At 43.9% G+C, this 22,193-nt stretch overlaps 1 protein-coding gene across 4 annotated transcripts in view; it reads right to left on the bottom strand.

Moving 5' to 3' along the window:
- The window catches only part of CLDN10 (claudin 10), a 92,910-nt gene that overhangs the window by 27,641 nt on the left and 43,076 nt on the right, over positions 1-22,193 (bottom strand). The window contains exon 1 of one of the 4 annotated variants that reach the window (XM_053384594.1): positions 1,125-1,489. The exons of 2 other annotated variants lie outside the window; for them this stretch is intronic. In XM_053384594.1, coding sequence (XP_053240569.1) covers positions 1,125-1,344 — 220 coding nt within the window. In that variant the 5' untranslated portion in view covers positions 1,345-1,489. Of the gene's footprint in view, positions 1-1,124; positions 1,490-22,193 lie in introns of those variants that run through there. One more of the 4 variants, XM_053384590.1, reaches the window with a different exon arrangement.

Genomic DNA, 22,193 nt, shown 5'->3' with positions numbered 1-22,193 from the left:
TGCGAAGGAGGTCTGTTTCAGCTGTTGATATCCAACCCCTTGCTGATTCCTCTCAGCCTACCTGCATATTCAGTAAAGAGGAAGAGGTAAGCACAAAGCTACCTGGCAAGGATCATATCCGGGACTGTCTTAGAGGTACCGGCACATATTAGCTTCTGAGGAAATAGTTTATATGCTTGTCTAGTGCATAAGCTGAGAAAGCAATATTTCCAAAAAGCACTACATTCCAGATGTTGCTCGGGAAAGTGGGGGTTTCTATTTGTTCTTCCCCTTCATCAGGATAAGAACCAGGGGATCCTTGAAATCTGTTATGGCTGAGTTCCCAAGGTGCCTGCCTTCCGAGCCAAGGGAAGACTTAAAGGGAAGAAGCTTAAATATTGTCAAAAGCTCTCCAAGACCAAAAAGCAGTGAAAACATTTGGCAGCCGCAAACAGTTTGGTCTCCTATAGAGCAATCAGCAAACCCTTCAGCACTTAAAATAAAACTCACAGCAATTATCCTGGGTTGCAAGTAAAGTTCAAAAACAAAGTATTAGCAAAAAAAGAGAAGGGGGAAATGGTTCACAACTGTTGAGATGTTTCCATCTGTACTTGGGGGAAATATGTTCACACCTGTACATCAAAACCCCTTTTTCTTATTATCATCAGCTGAAATACAAACTTTATATATTTTTAAGATGGAGACAAAAACACACACAAAAATAAAAATCAGTGGGAGGGAAATGGTATAGTTTCAGAATTCTTTTTTTTTAAAAAAATAATAATTGTGAAAATATTTATATTCCCATTCCCACGGATCTTAGAAAATGGATCAGAGGTCTCCAGCCTCCTCGTGCATTACTTTGCAGCTGGACCTTTCCCGAGGCGTGTTTACTCGGAAGTAAGTCTCGCTGGATCCAACGCGGCTTATTCCCAAGTAAGGGGCGCAGAGAAGGTCCAGGGGAGCGCAAAGAGCCTCCACCGTGGCCATCGGGAAGCGCGAGGAGCTGTTCCTACAAAAAAAGAACCCTCTCCTTCTCCTTCTCCTCCTCCTCCCTCTCGCCCTCCCCACCATCCCGGATCTCCGAGGAGACCCATCTGCTTCCAAGGGAGGCGGCGGATAGAGAAGAAGAGGGACTTGCGCACCGTCCAGCGCCAGCATGGAAGGGAAATCCTTGCAGTTGGAGACGCCGGTGGAGTCGGTCACGCACGTCTTCCACAGGTTGGCCCAGAAGGTGGCCGTGGTGATGACAGTGCCGTCGATGGTGGACACTTTCCAGTAGTCCGTGGGCAGCGTGGACGACACCAGCACCCAGCCCGAGATGACCAGCAGGAAAGCGAGGATCTCGGCCGACGAGTTGGCCATGGCCGGGAAGGAGGAGAAGATGGAGCGCTGCGCTCTCGGAGCGGGAGGCGAGAGCGCACGGCCCTTCCTCGCAGCCTCGACGGAGCGCACGGAGCGACTGAGCGCCCCGGCCGAGCTCCCCACCCGGGCGGCAGCATCCTCCCGGCGGCGAGGGAGGAGCCGGCCGCCCCACGCCCCACCCCGGGCGGCGAGCCCTCGCGGCCCGCCTGGCCAGGGCGACGGGGCCCCGGGAGGAAGGCTGAGGCGGGAGGGGGGGCGACCCTCCTCCTGCTGCCCTCGCTGGGGAGAGGTCTGTAATTCCAGGTAGGGTTGGCCGTCTGTCTATTAGGATGATGCTTATTACACACCCTCCAACTTTCCTCTGATGAAAATAGGAACGTCTTGTTCCACAATAATAATTTTACTCTTTATACCTTGCCCATCTGAGTGGGTTGCGCCAGCCCCGTCTAGGGTCCGATAACTCCAGACCCTCTCTGATTAAAATATCGCATCTTATTCCACCATAATAATTTTGCTATTTATACCTCACTCATCTGACTGGGTTGCTCCCGCCCCTCTGGGTGCCGTCCAACATATATAAAACATAATAAACCATTAAACATTTAAAAAAAACCACCTTCCCTATACAGGGTGCCTTCAGTTGTCTTCTGAAGGTTGTGTAGTTACTTATCTCTTTGGCTTGGGGGGGGGGTCAGATAAGGCCATACCCTCCAACATTTCTCCAATGAAAATAGGGACATCCTAAAGAAAAGCGGAACATTCTGGGATCAAATTAGAAACCGGGATGGATTCTGTGAATCCAGGACTGATCCCTGACACCAGGATCTATTATTATTATAATCATCATTAATAATAATAATTCAAATTATAGACCACCCCTTATCCAAAGGTCCTAGGGCGTTGTAAAACATTAGGAACGTAATTACGCAGCATAATAAAAGAAACATAATACACACACATTTTAGAGGCCATAGATTATTTAATGGCCCAAGGCCTGGTAAAAAGGAATATTTTCACCTGGTGCCTAAAGATATGTAATGATGGCACCAGGTGAGCCCCTAAAGGAAGCAAACAATATTACCCTCTGCCTAAAAAACCCCACCACCAGCCTGCCTGAAACCATTCTGAGCTGGCCTAAGCCCAGCAGATGGAAAGCAAGCCTTTGAAATAGTGTTTGAAGAACACCGCCCATTTTTGCTGACTTGAATTACATCAGGCTGTCAGGTCATGTGACCAAGCCAAATGGGTTTAGGATCCAGGGTGTATTTAAGCTTAAGATCTACTGGGTTTGGCATCTGGGAAGATATGTTGGTAGATCCCTGGATGAGCCAAGGATGAGCGAGCTGAACCAGGATCCAGCCCAGAGGATCCTGCTCTGTAGGATTGCTCCTTTAGTGACAAAGCATCAAAAACGAAACTCCAAACCGTCTCCAGATGCTTCCATTTCATGGCCACAGATCTGGAAATTGGGTCCTAAAAGTCCCATAGAACTTGTGACACTTACTAAATTCATCTAAGAAGAGTAACTTGTTCCACCGTGAAACTACTTGAACGGTGTTCTCAACCATACTGAGTTGTGCATTGGGCTGTGGAACCAAGGGTTCTGCAGAAAATGTTTTGTTTGTGAAGGCTGTCGGACAATTTGATCACTGCAGCCCTTTTTTCCCCTTCCCAAAATAAAACCACACGCACCCATTTCTAGTTTCATAAATTAAATACGGATGACAGCCTTATTTGTTCCTCTGCCAGTATAAACAGATTAGGGTCGTCATGCCTGTTGTTCCAGATTGGTTTTTCTTTTTCATTTACACCCGCTTTCTGTTGGGCCACTTCAAACCCTTCCCTGCCCCTTGAATGACATGGTTTCAGTGGGTGCGTGGGTGCAGCCGGCCAAGGAAAAGACAGCTTGTGAATCTGGGCTCTGTATAACCTCTGTGCATATGGCTGAGTTTGTCCGCAGGCCTGAATTGTTAGAGAACCTTTCCTGAATTCTTGCCAAGATGTTAAAGACAGGTGAAGCTTTGTCCCTGGGCATGGTGGAGGGGACATAGGCAAGCACATGGGTGATGAATTTGGACCGTGGGATAGATTGGCATCCTCTCAAACTACCCTCCTCTCTCAAATCTCCCTCCCCTGCTGGTGAATATGGATACAGTGGTACCTCGGGTTAAGAACTTAATTCGTTCTGGAGGTCTGTTCTTAACCTGAAGCACCACTTTAGCTAATGGGGCCTCCTGCTGCCACTGCGCCGCCTCTGCACGATTTTCATCCTAAGCAAAGTTCTTAACCTGAGGTACTATTTCTGGGTTAGCGGAGTCTGTAACCTGAAGCGTATGTAACCTGAGGTACCACTGTACTACGTTAACTACTTGGGTTCAAGCTAGCTGCTGGTGCTTTAAACAAATCTTTCCTACCATTACAGTGGTACCTCGGTTTTCGAACGTAATCCATGCCAGAAGTCCGTTCGAGTTCCGAAATGTTTGAAAACTGAGGCGCAAACAGCCCCCTGCAAATTTAATAGAGAAAACTGAGAAAAATACAGTGGAAGCTGTTTGACTTGCGAAGTGTGTTCAAAAACAGAAGCATTTACTTCCGGGCTTATGGCGTTCAAAAACCGAAACGTTCGTCAATGGAGATGTTCGAAAACCGAGGTACCACTGTACCTTAAAAATGTGTCGTTCCCCCCTCCCCTTTTGCCTGGGAAGAAGCGGTAACACAGAGGGTAGGATTCTGAGGACCATGAATGGGAGGAAAGGGTTTTTGCCCAATTTTGCCTCCTTCCCCTCTGCCCCCCCAGTTCCCCATGACACCCCATTCTAGTGGGTTTTAGGAGAACACAGGGAGTGGGAAAGAGGAGACCTTCAACAGACTTCCTTCTATTCAAGGTTCTCAGGAGCCAAATCAAGCATTTTGGAAAGCATTTAAATACACTGAGAACTTGTGCTACTCACACACACACATGGGCATAACAAACAATATATACAAACTTCACGTGCCTATTGTTGCTAATTTGGCTATTCCTATACAACTTGCATTTTAAGATGCAATAGGTCAAAACAATTAGCTGAAGAAACGGACTGGACCAGGACCAAAAACATTTTCTACAGTAACTTACATTTCTCTCTCTCCATTTAAACACAATGTTATGCATAAAGTAATACCATGAAGCACAGAACAGTTGGCTTGACTGTGAATATATTAAAATACGTTTTCAAGCTGCTTAAGTATATTTAAGGATTTAACAGGCAATTTAAACAGGCAGCAAATGTTTTCAGAGCGCCAGCCTTGCTTTGCTTACAGATATTCCTTGCAGTCAATCAATTACCTTACAGTGAAACTGTTAGTATGCTTTGTATACGGAAGAAACGGAAAGAGACAAGGAGAGAACATTATACTCTTTAATCCTGCAAATTATAGGGTCAGGGAGAAATGGAATATATAAAAAGGCCTGGACTGGCCAAACCTGGCATAAATTTAGTTTTCACAGAAGGACAGATGTGATGGAGAGCGAGTTACTTGTCTTTTCAACGTGAAGTCATCGTGCATCCCAGCTCAACAAACTGGACCACACAAGCTCCCTTCTCTGAACAAAGCTGTTTTGTGATTTTGTTTCAGTCTAGTAAAATTAATCGAAAACATGGAATTCTTCCAAGAGTTTTGTGTTGTTTAACTGGATGGTGTGTGCAAAATACAGGAATGTGCCAAGATAGGACCCTCCAAAGCCTTTCTTTGACTTCTGAGCTCAATTTCCACTTCCCAATCAGTCCCAAGCCCCAGTGCCAATGCAAGGAATATATAGACTGCAGTCCTAAACACACCTACAGTGGATTAAGGACTCCTGCTGGTCCCATGCCCAGAAACCATGGGGCCGAGTGGTTTTCTGTTTGCTCCTGTAGCTTACCCTGGGAAAACCAGTCAGAGGTAAAGATCAGGTTTCCCCAGGTGAAAGCAGCAGGACAAGCGGATATCTGAATGAGACCTAAGCTTTGTTGGGCACAATGGGTTTTTTAAAAAATCACTAATAAATATGTATAGGACCAAACTGTGAGTCAGATTTGGCAGCTCCCTCTCCAGAGACATGCTGGTTAGATTGCTTCCCCATTTATATAACCCATTTTGTATAGTACAGAGCTCCCTGAGCTTTCCCTCCAGTGGACCGCTTGGAAATAGCTGGGAGTCTTGGAAGACTACTTAGTAATTTTTCTGCCTGTTGCAGCAATTTCAATGATATTTGCTAGATGCGGCATGATTTTTAATTGCCATTTTACAGACATGCCATGGACCACCTGAATGAAGTTCACAGGCCATTGGTGGTCCTCAGGCCACAGTCTGGGATCTCCTGATCTAGTGGACAACTATAGTTCCATATATCTACCAGACAGGAACTGGCCAACTTCTATGTAACAGGTAGGGCAGGGGAAGCAAACATGACTGGACACTCTAGGACACTCAAGCCTTTTTTGCCACAAAGGATTCCTGGAGGGTTATGGTCCAGTAAGAGACATGGGGAAGGTCAACCCAACCAAAGAGCAGGAGGTACATCTAAGAAAGTGCAGGAGAAAATTGTATATTTACTCATAAAAATAGTCCAATATACCCAGTATTATTTCACCTTGTAAAACCATCTCCCATACTTCTCTTCTCCCTTCTGAGAGAGCAACCTAGCCCCAGACACCAACCAGAAAAGAACCAACTGCCAGAACATTAATTCTTCCTTCCAGAAATAAATTTGCTCTAACTGTCTGTGGCAGGTTTTTGCTACCTTGTGACTTCCAGATGTTTCGGACTCAAACTCCAATTATCCTTGACCATTGGCCATGCTGGCTGGGGATGATGGGAGTTGGGTGTACAAAATTACCTGTAAGGCATCAAGTTGAGGAAGGCTGGCCTGGGGGCTATAGAAGGGAGCAGCAAGGTTGTTCTGTCCATTGTCACCAGCCAAATGATTAAGAGGTCTGGTATTTTTTCCCCTTCCTGTATTGTAAGCTGTTTTGTAGATCACTTGATGGAAAGGCAGATTGTAAATATTTAAAATCTCTAGACTTTCAGGTTAAATATGACAGTGGCAACAATGATAGATTTCAGTTTTTAATAGATCCCCCAAATAAACCCCAAAGGAAAATACAGTGTTATTGCTGAGCTAGAAATCTTGTAATTTCTGTGGGAATAATTTCACCAAATCCCTATCCATTAAATCCAGTTCTTTAAAACACATCTTCCCAAACTGTGGAAAGGAGCAGACTAATCATAGTGGGGAATCAGCAGGGAGAAAAAGGCAGCACTCAAAACCTCTGTAAATCCATAATAATAATAATAATAATAATAAGTGGGGTATAAATAATAAAACCATTATTATTATTATTATTATTATTATTATTATTATTATTATTATACCCTGCCTTTCCCCCTCAAGGCGGCTGACATAAAAATGTCACAGAGCCAGTCAGTCAGTATATCACACAGTTCAAAACCGGAGATAACTCTTTATTAGTGAAACATGATCTTCACAGACTGGACAGAATTTCAGGCCTAATGAGCACAGCAGCTCATTCCCTTTAGGTCTTACTCCCATGAAATCAGTTGCTGAGACTAAAAGTCCCCTCCTCCCCACAGCCATCTATGTCTCCTCCTCTCTCGGGACGCGGGTGGTGTTGTGGTCTAAACCACTGGGCCCCTTGGGCTTGCCGATCAGAAGGTCAGCAGTTCAAATCCCTGCAACTGAGTGAGCTCTTTCCCAGCTCCTGCCAACCTAGCAGTTCGAAAGCATGCCAGTGCAAGTAGATAAATAGATACTGCTGCAGCGGGGAGGTAAATAGCATTTCCGTGCGCTCTGGTTTCCGTCACGGTGTCCCGTTGCACCAGAAGTGGTTTAGTCATGCTGGCCACATGACCTGGACAAATGCCGGCTCCCTCGGGCTGATAGCGAGATGAGCACCACAACCCCATTGTCGCTTTTCACTGGATTTAACCATCCAGGGGTCCCTTACCTTTACCTTACCTCCTCTCTAGGTCTTCTTGCACACAATCAGATACTACACCTGTGTGCAGCCTATCTTTGCTCCTCCCATTTCATGCCTCTCATGGTTCTGGGAGTCGAGGGGGAGCTCACTGCAGCAGTGGAGTGGGGTGGGGAGACACCTGTGACTCTTCACTAGCCTGACTCATCTCTGCCTCTTGACTTCCCACCTCTCACTCGCCTGCTTCAGCCTCTGCCTCTGCTTCCTGACTTCTCTCTTTCACAGACTCTCCCAGCTCACTGAGACACCTCCTCTTCCAAGTCTTCTCCCTCTCTGACCACTCATCATTGTCCCACCAGCACTCCCCAGGCTCTGAGCCGTCTTTCCTTGGGGGTTCCCCAGCTGGTTACTCCTCTGTACCCAACCAGTCTATGACAAAAAATAAGAACAGGTAAAGATACTGAAGAATTGTTAAAAGCAAACAAGGCTGCCCCCCACCCAATACACACATACACACACCACGGGCTTATTTGCATTCTCAGATGGTGAAAGGAAAGATTAGACCTGACCAAAGTTGATGAGCATTTTCAGTAAAGAACTAGTGGGACAGAGAAGAATTAAGAAAACTCATATACGGTGCTATTTTTCTAGGAAAAAAAGGTGCCAGAACTCACCTTCAACACCTTCCTCATTTTCTTAGCAATGGCAAGATGGCGGCCACTTGAGAGGTGCTGGAACTGAGTTTCCACAAGTTGTGGCTGAAAAAAATCCCTGCTCATATATATGTCTACTCAGAAGTAAGTTCCATTGAGTTCAATGGGGTGTGCTTTCAGATAAGCCCATTAGTCAGGGAGTAAGTCCCAACAGATCCAGGGAGACTTCCTTCCGCAAAAACTTGCGCAAGATCGCACTGCTTAGATTTTACCTTAAAATAGGTTTTCATGTATCAGATTACCACACTCATAATATTAAGAACATTAGCAATTTAAGTACAGTTTGCCCATCGGCTTCGGTTTCAAGTCATTGTGCTATTCAGTGCAAAATATATTAATCATGTGTTACTAAAATCAGCAAATTATCTGGCTCATTGTTTGTTTTCAATGGGCCATTGATGAGGAACTATTTCCTCCTGTCTGACTGAATGAAGCCATTTCTCTCTCTTTCTCTCTCTCTTTCTGTCTCTTGACTGCACTCCCCCTGACTCTTTTGTGAAACACACTGTATAGAATGAAAATAAATAGAGCTTCTACGATCCTAAACGTTGCAAGAGAAATCAGAACATGAAACACTATCCTTAATCATAATCAATAACAGAATAGATATGGATGAGTTCTAAAGTCATGTGTACGTCACTTCCAGAACCAATGGCGGGAGCACATGGGATACAGGAGAGCAAACAGGAGTGTTTACCCAGCCTTTATCAACATGCTGTTTGTGCTGTTAATCAACACGCATCATTGCTGCCACCAGCACATCTGCATATATGAATCCATGGACTTGGGCTCTCCGATTAATTTTCTAAGCACTCAGGAGGCAGCATGCATCACAGAACTGTAGCGTTGGAAGAGACCACTAAGATCAACTAGTCTAACCCCCTGCAATGCAGGAATCTACATGAGAAAAGACTAAAGTTGGTTGTTAGTGTTTCTTGTGTGCCGTGTTTTAACTGCAAGGATCAGATGCAAAAAGGTGAGGCATTGGCCAAACGGAAAACAACCAGGAACGCAGTAATTGAGATGGAGCATGGTGAATTAATTGGCGTGTCTGGTGAGGAACTGACAGACTCCATTGACAAGGGAGTGGCTGGAATGAGGAAAAAACCATCTGGGTGCTTTCAGGCAGCCCAACGGTAATTCACTTTAAAGAACCGGACCTGGGTCATTCATAATGAAAACCTGGACTTCAGAAATAACAGAATTGCAGCAGTAAGGGTGATTAGGAAGCACAATCACTGCATTTACATCCGCGTGGTGTCCAGCCTTCTCCAGCAGGGCCTACTCATCCATGAAGCCAGGTGAGATGGTCATTTCAGGTGGCAGATCCAGCTTCTGAACACCACGTCACTCACTACCACCCGGCCCCCTTCACCCTGCTATTATGCCCTTGCGGCCTTCAGCATGTGGAGAGGCTGTGGAAGAGGAGATGGCAGTAGCAGCGTTATCTGTTTGCCCTCAGGCGGCAAAACGTCCTGGGCGGGCCCTGCTCTCTAGGGTCCCGTTCTCAAAAAAACCATTCTGCAACTTTGCAGCAAAAATTGTCTGTGCCAAGCACTGATTGCCTTGTGCCTGTGATGTCACCACTATGCCTGCCCTTACTTCTCTAAAACAGTTTTAGCCTGGATAAGAGGAGGCCGAGAGGAGAAATGACAGCCGTCTCCCAATATCTAAAGGGCAGCCACATGGAAGATGGAGCGAGCATGTTTTCTCAAGGGTAGGACTCGAACCAATGGATTCAAGTTACAGGAAAGGAGATTTCTACTAAACACCAGGAAGAACTTTCTGAGGGTAAGAGCTGCTGGACAGGGGAATGGATTCCCTCAAGAGGTTGTGGATTCTCCTTCCCTGGAGGTTTTTAAGCAGAGGTTGGATGGCCAACTGTCATGTATGACCTACTTTAGATTCCTTCGTTGTGGGGGGGCAGGGGGGAAGGCTGGACTAGAAGACTCTCAGGGTCCAGCAACCATTCTGTGATTCTGTGTTCTGCTGGAGGAACATTCAGAGCACAAACTGAAATTATGTACTGCTTCTAAGAACCTGTGGTGGCTGGCAATAGAGGCAGGAAATGGAGCTGTGATCAATGAGGGGCTTTCCTCCTTTCCCTTTCTCCTGCTTCAACCTATGATTTATCCCTTGACTGTAGAGACAATTATGACGCTTAAGAATATTAAGAGATTGTTACTTCCAAGTAACAGATTGCATAAGCCCAGGGCTGGCACCAGAGAGAAGAATGGGGGTCCCCTTTTGTGTGCCTTCTTCTGTTCTTGCTTTACTTAGGCTCAGTTCTCTTGACCCCGTTAAGAAAGGAGCGTGATAGATCATTGCTTGAAGCCTTGTTGTGTATTTCTTGGCCTCTGCCCTACCTGCCACTGATCATGTGAAACCAAGCATATTAAAGGAAAAGACGGACCAGATCCATTTCTTTAGGCTAATTTAACTCAAGTGAAAGCAGGATGGCCAAGATCAAAAAAAGGTCAGAGTGACAAAGGAAAGATTATTCTGGACTGGGAACAAGCAACCAGGAAGTAAAAGGGAATGAAGACAAGGAGAAAAATGATTTCAACTATGAGCCTTCAGCATGTGCCTTCCAAAAACAGCAAATTAACTGGCACTCCGATCCTAATTGCAAAATGCGGCTTGTGCCATCATAAACCAGAATGGCATTGCATGCAAGATAACTGGAAAAGGTTATTCTACAATCACATCATAACAGTTTTCTATAATCAGAGTTGGGTATACGCAACGTCCTAAAAAAAAAAAAAGGACCTGTGTACGCGGCACTTATTTTCGCATAGTTGTGCCTGTTTCTGCTCGGGAATGACAAACTATCCAGAACACTGAACTTGCACACCCAGCTACTTTGAAAAAAATAAATCCTTCTCAGTGCTCTTTCTAGCTTCTGAAATTTTACCACGTGTTGCAGATGTATTTTCAATCGCACAAAGGACTAAAAACTTACTCATCTTTTTAAAAAGACAGAAAGCTAAGATACTCAGGATGCCAAATTCTCTGCCAAACTGAAATTTTTGCACCAGCTACAGAATACACACAGCCCTGGCTACACCTGTACCGGTCCATCTACTGTTAATTAATACCTAACACAGATGCCTGCCTCGCATTTTGTTCATAGTCTCACTGAAAGTAACAGAAAGTCAGCTCTGAATATCTTGAGTTTCAATAAGATACCGAGAATTAGGTGCCACTGACTTCCCAGGGACTAGGCATTCCTAATTCCCAGTAGACCTGTAAGCAGTTTTTGCAGTGCCCTTTGCAGTGTATCACAGGAGTGTGCCGGTCAATAGTTGCACAGTTCAAAGTTGGAGGTAACTCTTTATGAGCAAAAACACAATCTCCGCAGACTTGGCTGAGTGTCAGGCCTAAGGCACGGAGCAGCTCATCCCCAAATAGGTCCATGAAAAACCAGTCGCCAAGGCTGAAAGTCCCCTCCTCTCCCCCCAGGCTTTTCCCAAGCAACCAGAGACTGTGCCTGTTTGCGGCCAATATCTCCTCTGCCCTTTTCATGCCTCTTCTGATTCTGGGATACAAGGGCAGAGGGGAGCTGGTCGCAGCAAGAGAGGGAGGCACCTGTGACTCCTCACCAGTCCTGCCCGAACCACAGATTCATTCATTGGAGTCTGTGCCCCATGATGCCCTTACAAATGTACAGCCACTTTCTTGCAAGCAGAATTGGTGGCTGTTACAGGTGCGAAAGGCTGCGCTGGATGAATCCCTAGCTGGAATTAAGATTGCCAGAAGAAATATCAACAACCTCAGATATGCAGGTGACACAACCTTAATGGCAGAAAGTGAGGAGGAATTAAAGAACCTTTTAATGAGGGTGAAAGAGGAGAGCGCAAAATATGGTTTGAAACTCAACATCAAAAAAACGAAGATCATGGCCACTGGTCCCATCACCTCCTGGCAGATAGAAGGGGAAGAAATGGAGGCAGTGAGAGATTTTACTTTCTTGGGCTCCATGATCACTGCAGATGGTGACAGCAGCCACGAAATTAAAAGACACCTGCTTCTTGGGAGAAAAGCAATGACAAACCTGGACAGCATCTTAAAAAGCAGAGACATCACCTTGCCAACAAAGGTCCGTATAGTTAAAGCTATGGTTTTCCCAGTAGTGATGTACGGAAGTGAGAGCTGGACCATAAAGAAGGCTGATCGCCGAAGAATGGATGCTTTTGAATTATGGTGCTGGAGGAGACTCTTGAGAGTGCCATGGACTGCAAGAAGATCAAACCTATCCATTCTGAAGGAAATCAGCCCTGAGTGCTCACTGGAAGGACAGATCCTGAAGCTGAGGCTCCAATACTTTGGCCACCTCATGAGAAGAGAAGACTCCCTGGAAAAGACCCTGATGTTGGGAAAGATGGAGGGCACAAGGAGAAGGGGATGACAGAGGACGAGATGGTTGGATAGTGTTCTCGAAGCTACCAGCATGAGTTTGACCAAACTGCGGGAGGCAGTGGAAGACAGGAGTGCCTGGCATGCTCTGGTCCATGGGGTCACGAAGAGTCAGACATGACTAAACGACTAAACAACAGCAACAACACAGGTGCAGCAGCTGTAAGGGTGACGTTGATTAGCTCAGGTTACTAGTGCTATGCCAGAAAGTGACACTTCTTGCAAATCAGTCTGTTCCCCTGATTGCCTAGGGACTCATTCGCCACCACCGAGGCAGCAAGACTATATAAATAAATGTGATTCTTTAATAACGATTCCTTCTTAGTGCTTGCACTAACTGCCTAACTTGCAACAGGAGTGAAATTTACAATAGATATTCACGGCGATAAAATCTCTGAGGTTGTAATCAGAGAATGAAAAATAAAGGGCCGATAAGATCAGCCAAGCTTGCTTTCAAAAGAAAAAAGGACTTGGGGACCTGTCGTTTGATTACAAACAGAAGCAGGAAGTTGTGTTTCAGCAGTGCTGTCTGATAGCCGTATGAGAAACGACCCAAAACATAGACGTTATTTAGAAAGTTGCTCATGTTGAGGGATAAAGCTACCTTGCAACCTTCCTTGTTCTCGTGCGGTTTTAAACAGTTTTCTTAGGTGTTCGAAACTAGGTGAATATAATTCCTTTAAGAGCACACTGGTATTATTTTCTTCTTTGCCAATTAAAAAAGGAACGTGCTGTGATTCTGGGCAGAGTAAAACTGAGAGCTGGTATAATGTAGTGGCTTTAAAATGTGTCACCCAGAAGCCCCTTGTTCAAATCTTACCACACGTTTGAGCACATTAGACATGGTGGCAATTGTTCTATTCATTTAGACATAGAAATGACAAGTCACGTAGAAAGAGGGAACTCCTGACCTTAACAGCAAATGAGTCAGGTGTTGTGCAGAATTTATATCCTGCCTGAGACACACCTCCCCGCAGTCTTTTTCTCCTAGCTAAGGTAACTTCTGCTGTCAGAGTTTCTGGGCACTTCCAGACTGTCACTGTTTGCAAGTGGGATCCGATCACATGCCGGCAAATTCAGGTTGTGCAATTTTAGATGATCAGGAGGTCCTGTACAACAAGCCCTTTTCCCTGGAAAGGCTGGACTTTCTGCAGTGACTGGAAAAGTACAGGATAACACTTGCTTTGATCCAATGTCACCAACCTCTTCCCTAACAATTAAAGAGTGAATGCCCATTAAATAGCCAACACTATGTGGGAATGAAGTTATATGGCTTTAGTAGAAGTGTTATAAGGAATTAAGTATAAATAGATTAATAGAGTATTAAAGGATAAGGTTAGAATATGTCAAGATAATTACAGGATAGAAAACAGAGGAAGATGGAAAGGAATTGCTGAAACAATTAACAGAAGTGGAATACAAAAAGGGAGGTGTGAGGAGGTCGTGGAAATAAGTGACTGAAAGATAAGATATTGAAATTGTTTTATGTGTTTTAAATTGTTTTTGTTTTGTTTTGTTAGTTTAATGTGTTAGTGTTATGTAGTGTTTTTTGTATTGTATTGTATTGTTCTTTTTTATTGTATTGTTCTTTTTTTTGTAGTGTTTAAATTGTTGGAAAAGTAATAAATATTATTATAAATAAATAAATAGCCAACACTATTTCATCTCCGTGCAAATAAATTTGGGATGAATGCTCAAATAAACAGGTTGTCTGGGCACACCCTGGGTTGAAGAGACAACCTTTAAGACATAAGTTGCAGGTGGGGAAAGGTACTGCACTCCTCTGTGGGGCTATTTTGGTCTTAAACATCAGCCCCCTCCCCTTCTTTCTATATGATTGGGGCAGGTACTAAACATGACTTCCATACAGTGGTACCTAGGGCTAAGAACTTAATTAGTTCTGGAGGTCCGTTCTCAACCTGAAACTGTTCTTAACCTGAGGTACCACTTTAGCTAATGGGGCCTCCTGCTGCCGCTGTGCAATTTCTGTTCTCATCCTGAAGCAAAGTTCTTAATCTGAGGTACTATTTCTGGGTTAGCGGAGACTGTAACCTGAAGCGTCCGTAACCTGAAGCATCTGTAACCTGAGGTACCACTGTATAGCTGCAGAGAAGGGAAATACAGAGCCCTGCCTCGCACCCCCCCCCATGCAGTTAACAGAAGATTCAGAGGACATTTAGAATGATACAGCACAGGTTGAAGCATTAATTGATTGTGATTTGAACTGCTCTACGTGGGGCTACCTTTGAATGTGACCTGGAAACTACAACTAATCCAGAGTGCAGCAGCTAGACTGGTGACTGGGAGTGGCCTCCGGAGGACCATACAACACCGGTCCTGAAAGATCTACAATGACTCCCAGTACGTTTATGAGAAGAATTCAAAGTGTTGGTGCTGACCTTTGAAGCTTCGGCCCCAGTATACCTGAAGGAGCGTCTCCACCCCCATCATTCTGCCAGGACACTGAGGTCCAGCGTCGAGGGCATGGACCTCAAAACCTCTTGACATGTTAGGATTTCACAGAAAATGGAAAGAACTGGACTGCATGTGAAGTGAAAGACCTACGTTTCCGAGCACAATTCAAAGTGTTGGTGCTGACCTTTAAAGCCCTAAGCGGCCTTGGCCCAGTATACCTGAAGGAGCGTCTCCACCCCATCGTTCAGCCTGGACACTGAGGTCCAGCTCCGAGGGCCTTCTGGCGGTTCCCTCATTGCGAGAAGTGAGGTTACAGGGAACCAGGCAGAGGGCCTTCTCGGTAGTGGCGCCCGCCCTGTGGAACGCCCTCCCATCAGATATCAAGGAAATAAAAAACTATCTGACTTTTAGAAGACATCTGAAGCTAGCCCTATTTAGGGAAGTTTTTAATGTTTGATGTTTTATCGTGTTTTTAATATTTTGTTGGAAGCTGCCCATAGTGGCTGGGGAAACCCAGCCAAATGGACAGGGTAATAATAATAATAATAATAATAATAATAATAATTCAATTTTCATCCATTTCCACTGCACATCAGAGAGGACAGCTGCCAACCTAAACTGTATGGAACTGCTGGCAATTGCCTTGGGGGCAGAAGTTGATAGAGTGTGCTAAGCTCAACCAAGTCTCCTATATTCAATTGGCAAATGTGCCAATGACCAGATATCTGCTATGGGGATGAGGAATGTGTATTCATTTTCTTCAAGAGCACAAGAGGTGAGTTTGTGAGGGTCGGCAAATGCACTTGGAATCCCATAAAAAGGGGGGGGGAACCTGCCCGTGTTAGGTGGGTTGAGATGCAGAAGAAAAATGGCAGGCAGGGAGGGAAAGGTTAGGCACCCCCATATCCTGATGTTACTTCTTGCAAAAAGAAAGAAAAAGACCCCCAAAGAGGTTTTCTTTCCAGCCAACATGACAGCTTCTGAGTTGTGCATGAACTTGTGAACCTTCTGCTCTCTCAGATGAGCAAACTGGGTGGAGTTCTCCTCTAAGTAGTTAGAAAAACCTTTATTACTGTGTTTATTGGGATGGTGATTCACACCAAATTCCAGGAGTTCATCCCTTTACCCTTTCATGTGGCATTTGTATAATTGAAAATATTGAACGATGCTTTGTTGTATTGTTGTAAGCCAATTCCATACATCATTGCGGCAGAGATTAGATAGGTGAGCTATCAAACCTATCAAGGGGTGTGGAAAAAAAAAAGCACCACTCCTTTCCCTTTGAAATAGAATAGACAATTTTTCACTGGCCTGTCTCCTGAGTATCCATGTGTATGAAATATGGTGGATATGGGGGGGTGACCCCCATTTTGTAAGGATCAACCCCCCCATATTGTATACCTTAGGCCCAAAAATTGTTTTCTGGCCATGATATAAATGTGAAAGCAACAACAGCAACCATGCAAAGGCTGCAATCCTGTCCCCGCTTCCCTGAGGAGGCTGCATGAAACTCAGTGGGACTTACACCTGAGTAGACATGCATAGGATTGCATTGAAAAACACCAGTTTCAGTTTCTCTGATTTAAAATGGTTCAATATGCCCTGCTCCTAGTGCATATTTGCAAAGCTAAGCAGGGTCTGGTATGGTTTCAAATTGGACGGGAGACCGCTTCTGAGATTCCTGTCAGGGAAAACCCAGATGTATGGCAACCAGTGCTTTTTTCCTGGGGGGATGCAGGGGTACGCATACCCCTAGATATTTTGTGAATCTAACGGGGGAAGAAACTAAACATTTTTTAAAAAAAAATTCTTCTCTAGCATGGTGAATCGTCCGCTCCGCTGCTACCTCCAATGGCGGCTTCATTTCCTGTCATGGTGTTTCCTGAGTCTCAGGTAGAAGCGAGTGTTTAATGTGTGAAACAGTGTGGAATGTGGATGTGTGGTGTTTTACTGTCTGGCCTCATTTCAATATTAGTAGAAAAATTACTATTTTTCATCAGAGGAATCAGGAAGATGTTAATGCACACAACCTCGTGCCAATGTGGAAGTCACTGTGAGCTGTCAACTGTGTAATATGAGTTAATGCATGGGTAGGGAAACTAAGGCCTGGAGGCCGGATCCAGCCCAATCGCCTTCTAATTCCGGCCCGTGGACGGTCCGGGAATCAGTGTGTTTTAAATGAGTAGAACGTGTCCTTTTATTTAAAATGCATCTCTGGGTTATTTGTGGGGCATAGGAATTAATTCATCCCCCCCCAAAATATAGTGTGGCCCCCCACAAGGTCTGAGGGAGAGTGGACTGGCCCCCTGCTGAAAAAGTTTGCTGACTCTTGAGTTAATGCATGCTGTTTGTACTTTTGTCCATTTACTGTATTTATTTTCCCCAAATTGAACGATGAAATGGTGATCTTCCTGAGTCAAGATGAGAGTACCCCTAAACATTTTTTAAGAAAAAAAACACTGATGGCCAAAAAGCTCAACAACTTTGCAATATGGCAACCCTAACTGCAGGGGGTTGGACCAGACAGGGTCCCTTCCCTATGATTCTATGATTGCAGTCTTCATCCCATTTTATAACAACTGACTTTGGGGGGAAATGGCCTGTTCTGCTCCTCTGCCTTTCCTAGCAGCCTTGATCTGCAGGAATCGGCAGCTGAAACTTTTACATCACGCAGATCCACATTTTCACCATCTAATATCTGAAGATGAAGGTGCTCTGAAAGGCAAAGTAGCAAGAAGAAGAAAAAAGACTTTGGCAACCCTGTATTACTACACAGGAAATGTAGAATTGGTTTGAAGCTTTAGTCCCAAGTCTTAGTAATTAAGGCTTCAAAGTCCACACTCTGAGAGGAAGCATCTGCTATGCATGGTTTTTCCCCTCATCATCAGATGTTGGCAGAATGAGGCCATAAGCAACATTCCTAATGGGCAATTCTAGCTAGGGCTGCTGGGGACACAGCTATTTCCCCTTTTATGCTCCTCTCACAGGTATAGCTGTGTCCCCAGAAACCCTAGCAAGAATTACTACACAGGAAAGCTGTTTATGGCCCACATTCTGCCAGATTTGTGTGCGTACCTATTTCTGGCTTCACTTATACAAATTAATGCCTTCTTTAGCCATAGGTCAATTGCAACGATACATCATAAAATACGATGAGACATAATCCAATGGAGTGACTGACCGCAAAAAAATAAAGTGGAAAGGAAGGAGCGTTGTGAGGAACATAGTGAGGAGCTATGAGTCATTACATGCTGTACTATAGATATAATAGTACAGGAAAAGACCCTGGAAAAGACCCTGATGTTGGGAAAGATGGAGGGCACAAGGAGAAGGGACGACAGAGGATGAGATGGTTGGACAGTGTTCTCGAAGCTACCAGCATGAGTTTGACCAAACTGCGGGAGGCAGCAGAAGACACGAGTGCCTGGCGTGCTCTGATCCATGGGGTCACGAAGAGTCAGACACGACTAAACGACTAAACAACAACAACATAGATATAATATTGCGTGCATATAATATGAATATATTTCCCAGGTTTCCTAACACAATGAGCACACAAGCTGCATATAACTATCACGAAATGATAAATAAATTATAAATAAAATTATGCTGCAGCATACGGATTAGCTCTTTTACACATATAATGTTTGGTTTTTAAAAAAAATCCATTTAATGAGTTGGGATTTTTAAACCACAAGCAGCTTGGATATGAGTGGGCACCTAATATGAGAGAATGTGATCAAAGCTTGATTGGGTCACAACCACCAAATCCTACGTATAAATCCCTCTAAAATGGATTTGTCCTCCCTCTCTAGACCAGACCTGAGCAGAGGGAAGGAGCAGAGTTTTACATTACTGAAAGGACAAGAAAAAGGGACATGAAGATTGAATATGAGTTCCAAAGGAGGGGAAGGAATTGAGAACAAACCCCAGGGCTGGTGTCCGGTTGACTGAGAGGAGAGCGCTCTTAGTGGATCCAGAGACCCAGTTTGAGAATATGGGGCTGGATGGAGGCGGATGAAGAGATTCACGTAACGAGGTAATGAAATGATTCCCGGTACAATCATGAGCTTACCGTATAGACCTTTAATGTAGCAGCTTCTATATCCCAGAATACATGTGTGCTGAGCAGAGACTGGAATTTTTTATTGGCGATTGCCGAAACCGACCTTTGCAAATTGTATTAGGTAGCAGTTGCAGATAGTGTTTTGATTTTTTTACGGTTTAATGGCTTGAGCGTTTTATTGTGTTTTTCTGAAGCGCAGCCCCCCACCCCCCCTCAAGCATTTGGAGAGTCAGGTGTAGAAGTTAAATAAATCAAACAGAAGCTGAGCGTAATCCTGAATTGTCGTGCGATTACATGAGATTGCCTGGGTGGGGTGGGCATTGTGTAGAAGGGTACCGAGACTAGAAAACTTGAGAACTCGGGCAAAAGCAAAGGAGCTTCTCCCATGGCAATCACCGGAGGAGTGATTTAGCACATTTGGTAGAGAATGAGACTCTCAGGCTCAGGGTTCGAGCCCCTTGCTGAGGCAAAAGATTGCTGCATTGCAGGGGTTGAACTAAACAACGCTCATGGTCTCTTCCAAGTCAATAATTCTATGATTCAATGATTTGGCAGGTAGGAAGAGGGAAACTAGCTAAAGACAGAGTCTCTCTAGTCTAATAGCCTCGTCACTTATATGCCCAACCGTTGCATGTGCTCTACAAGATAGGGCAACTGGTGTTAGAAACTCAAGATATATAAACTAGGAGCCAAATGGCTCCTTAAGCCAGGGTTGCGGTCGCCAAAACGGAACGTCTAGTTGCCATTTTGGGGCCAAATGGCTCGAAAGTTGTATTTTTCAACATGACGTTTTGGTTCCTGAAATTCCTTCTGTTTGTGCAGATAGACTATCTCACAGAGAATTCTATAGGATGTGTTGTTAGTATGTGAAAACAGGCAAGATCTAAGGATCCCCCAGAACAATTTATTTGATATTAATTGTTATTACAGGTGTGTCATCATTAACAAGGGGTGCTCCATAATAATAATAATAATAATAATAATAATAATAATAATAATATCTAATTATTCCAGATATTAAAGTGGATGTTGCTACTTTACTTTCCCTTATTTTCTTATTTTGTATTTTTGTTTTTAAACTACCCCTTTTGTGTTTTTATTTCAAATTAATTTTAACTTACTTGCAGGATTTGCAATGAAAATATTTGAGAAGGAAAGTGTATGTGCACTTGTTTGTGTATATTTGTGTTGTACGTCAGAAAGAGAGAGAAAGAAAAGTTCCTATACATCCGCTAGAGGGCAGCGAATCCAAAGGATTCGGTGTTTAGAAGATTAAAAGATTGAATTCCTGGCCATTTGTTCCTTTCAGAGGGCATATTTCTCATTGTTGTACAATGAGAAAACTCTGCAAATTAAGCAATGCCATTGTCATTAGTCTTCTTACTGCCCATGTGGAGTGAAAGCATGTTATTTCATCATTTGCCATTATTTCCTTTACCAGAGTTGCCACCTTTGTTCCGGCAAAATACAGGACAGGGCAGGTTAGTTGGGGGGCTTCAACCTGTTAAGTTGTGGGTGAACTTATCAGACGACACAGCGATTCTTCAAACAGCTCTTGTTTATTCACAGGCCAGAACAGAACTGAACTGATGGGTTCAGCCAGCCTGCTTATATAGAGCTCCACTAGAACGCAACTGTAACAACTTTCTGTAACTATCCAATCACTGAATGCCATTTTCAATCCCTTATTTGCATATGTGGACCTGAGTGAAAACTATCTAGAGTATCCCCCTGCTGGCCCAGGGTGAGAACTTCGGTACATAACACCCCTCCCCACCGAGACAAGGCGTTAGTTACAATCGTAATGGTTTCCTTATATACAGCACTACACGTAATGGTTCAATTAGGCACAAAAGCATATTGGCTACATTTCACATACTTCCATTAGACCGACAGTATTACATGAGAACTTCAGTATATAACACAACCAACCAAGTGACTTCAACCAAAACATTGCAAGATATTGCAGCCTAACAGGATGGTCCGTCTGAAGCACACACACATACGCATGAATTTGCAGATCTGTCTGTTCTTGGCTACCCTGAGCTTAAATACATGACCTTTCAAACACCCTTTCAGTCACGTGCATTTGAAGAAGGTCCCTAACTTGGCAGAGAGAGAGAGAGAGAGAGAGAGAGAGAGAGAGAGAGTCAGAAAACCTGAAATACAGGACAAAACCGTATCAATACAGGACGTAGCATTTTACATTGAAATATGGGACAATCTTGTATTATACAGGACGGGAGGCAACCCTACCCTTTCCCCTTGTAAATATTGTAAACGTTGGTTGCATTCATTCAAAACCAAACCAAGTAAAAATTCACATTTTAGGAGGAATAGATAATGTTTATTGAATATTTTAAGAGCCAGTATGAACTAAAACATAACCTAGCAGTTCTCGAGTAAATCCAGCAGAATTGAAATAGATAAAAGAGTTTTTAATAGATAACAAATTGGAAGATTGAAAAGATGTGGATTACGTGGAGTAGTAGAAAAGCAAAGGAACCAGGGAAATCCTATGGTATATGCAGTGCTTTTATTGCTAAAAAAATGTTTAGGGGTATTCTCATTTTGATTCAAGAAAATCACCATTTTGTAGCTCAAATCGGGAAAAATAAATACGGTAAATGGACAAAAGTACAAAGATTCACAAAATGTTTAGGGGTATGCGTACCCCTACGTCCCCCCCCCCCGACAAAAAGCACTGGGTACAGTATATGTAGACATGCTGTATTTGGTATGAAGTTGAAAGTTGTAAGTTGAATACTCTCCCCAGGGAAGTTCATCTGGTGCCTTCATTATACACCTTTAGGTGCTAAGCAAAAGCAAAAACATTTGTTTTTAACCAGACCTTTGGTTGATCTTATTGACATCCAATACGCTTTTAAAATGTGGCTCTTTTTTGGGGGGGTGTTATTGGGTTTTGTCTTTATTTTGATTATATATATTGTGGTTTTTATGTTGATCTTTTCTGTGAACTGCCCTGAGACCTAATAATAATAATAAATAATAAACCAATCAATTTGTTGAGGCAGTAATCAGTGGTGAAATTTCAGCCATTCAGGCACTTTGCCAGATGCTCACTATGACCTCAAGCTGAAGTGATCTGAGGACTTTTGAGTTATATCAAGGTAGAGTTTGTTAAGAGGTGGTGTATAAATTCTAAGAATAATAATAATGATGATGATGATGATGTGGGGAGGAGGGGGGAGGAAGGAAGGAGGGTTAAGTATGCTCTCTGTTCCTGTTTTTGGAAAGCAAAAAATAAAAAAAATAAAAAAT

The sequence above is a fragment of the Podarcis raffonei genome, chromosome 4 (assembly GCF_027172205.1).
Source record: "Podarcis raffonei isolate rPodRaf1 chromosome 4, rPodRaf1.pri, whole genome shotgun sequence".
NCBI classification, from domain to species: Eukaryota; Metazoa; Chordata; class Lepidosauria; order Squamata; family Lacertidae; genus Podarcis; species Podarcis raffonei.
Note: the sequence above shows the minus strand (reverse complement) of the source record. Positions and strands in the feature narration are given on the sequence as shown.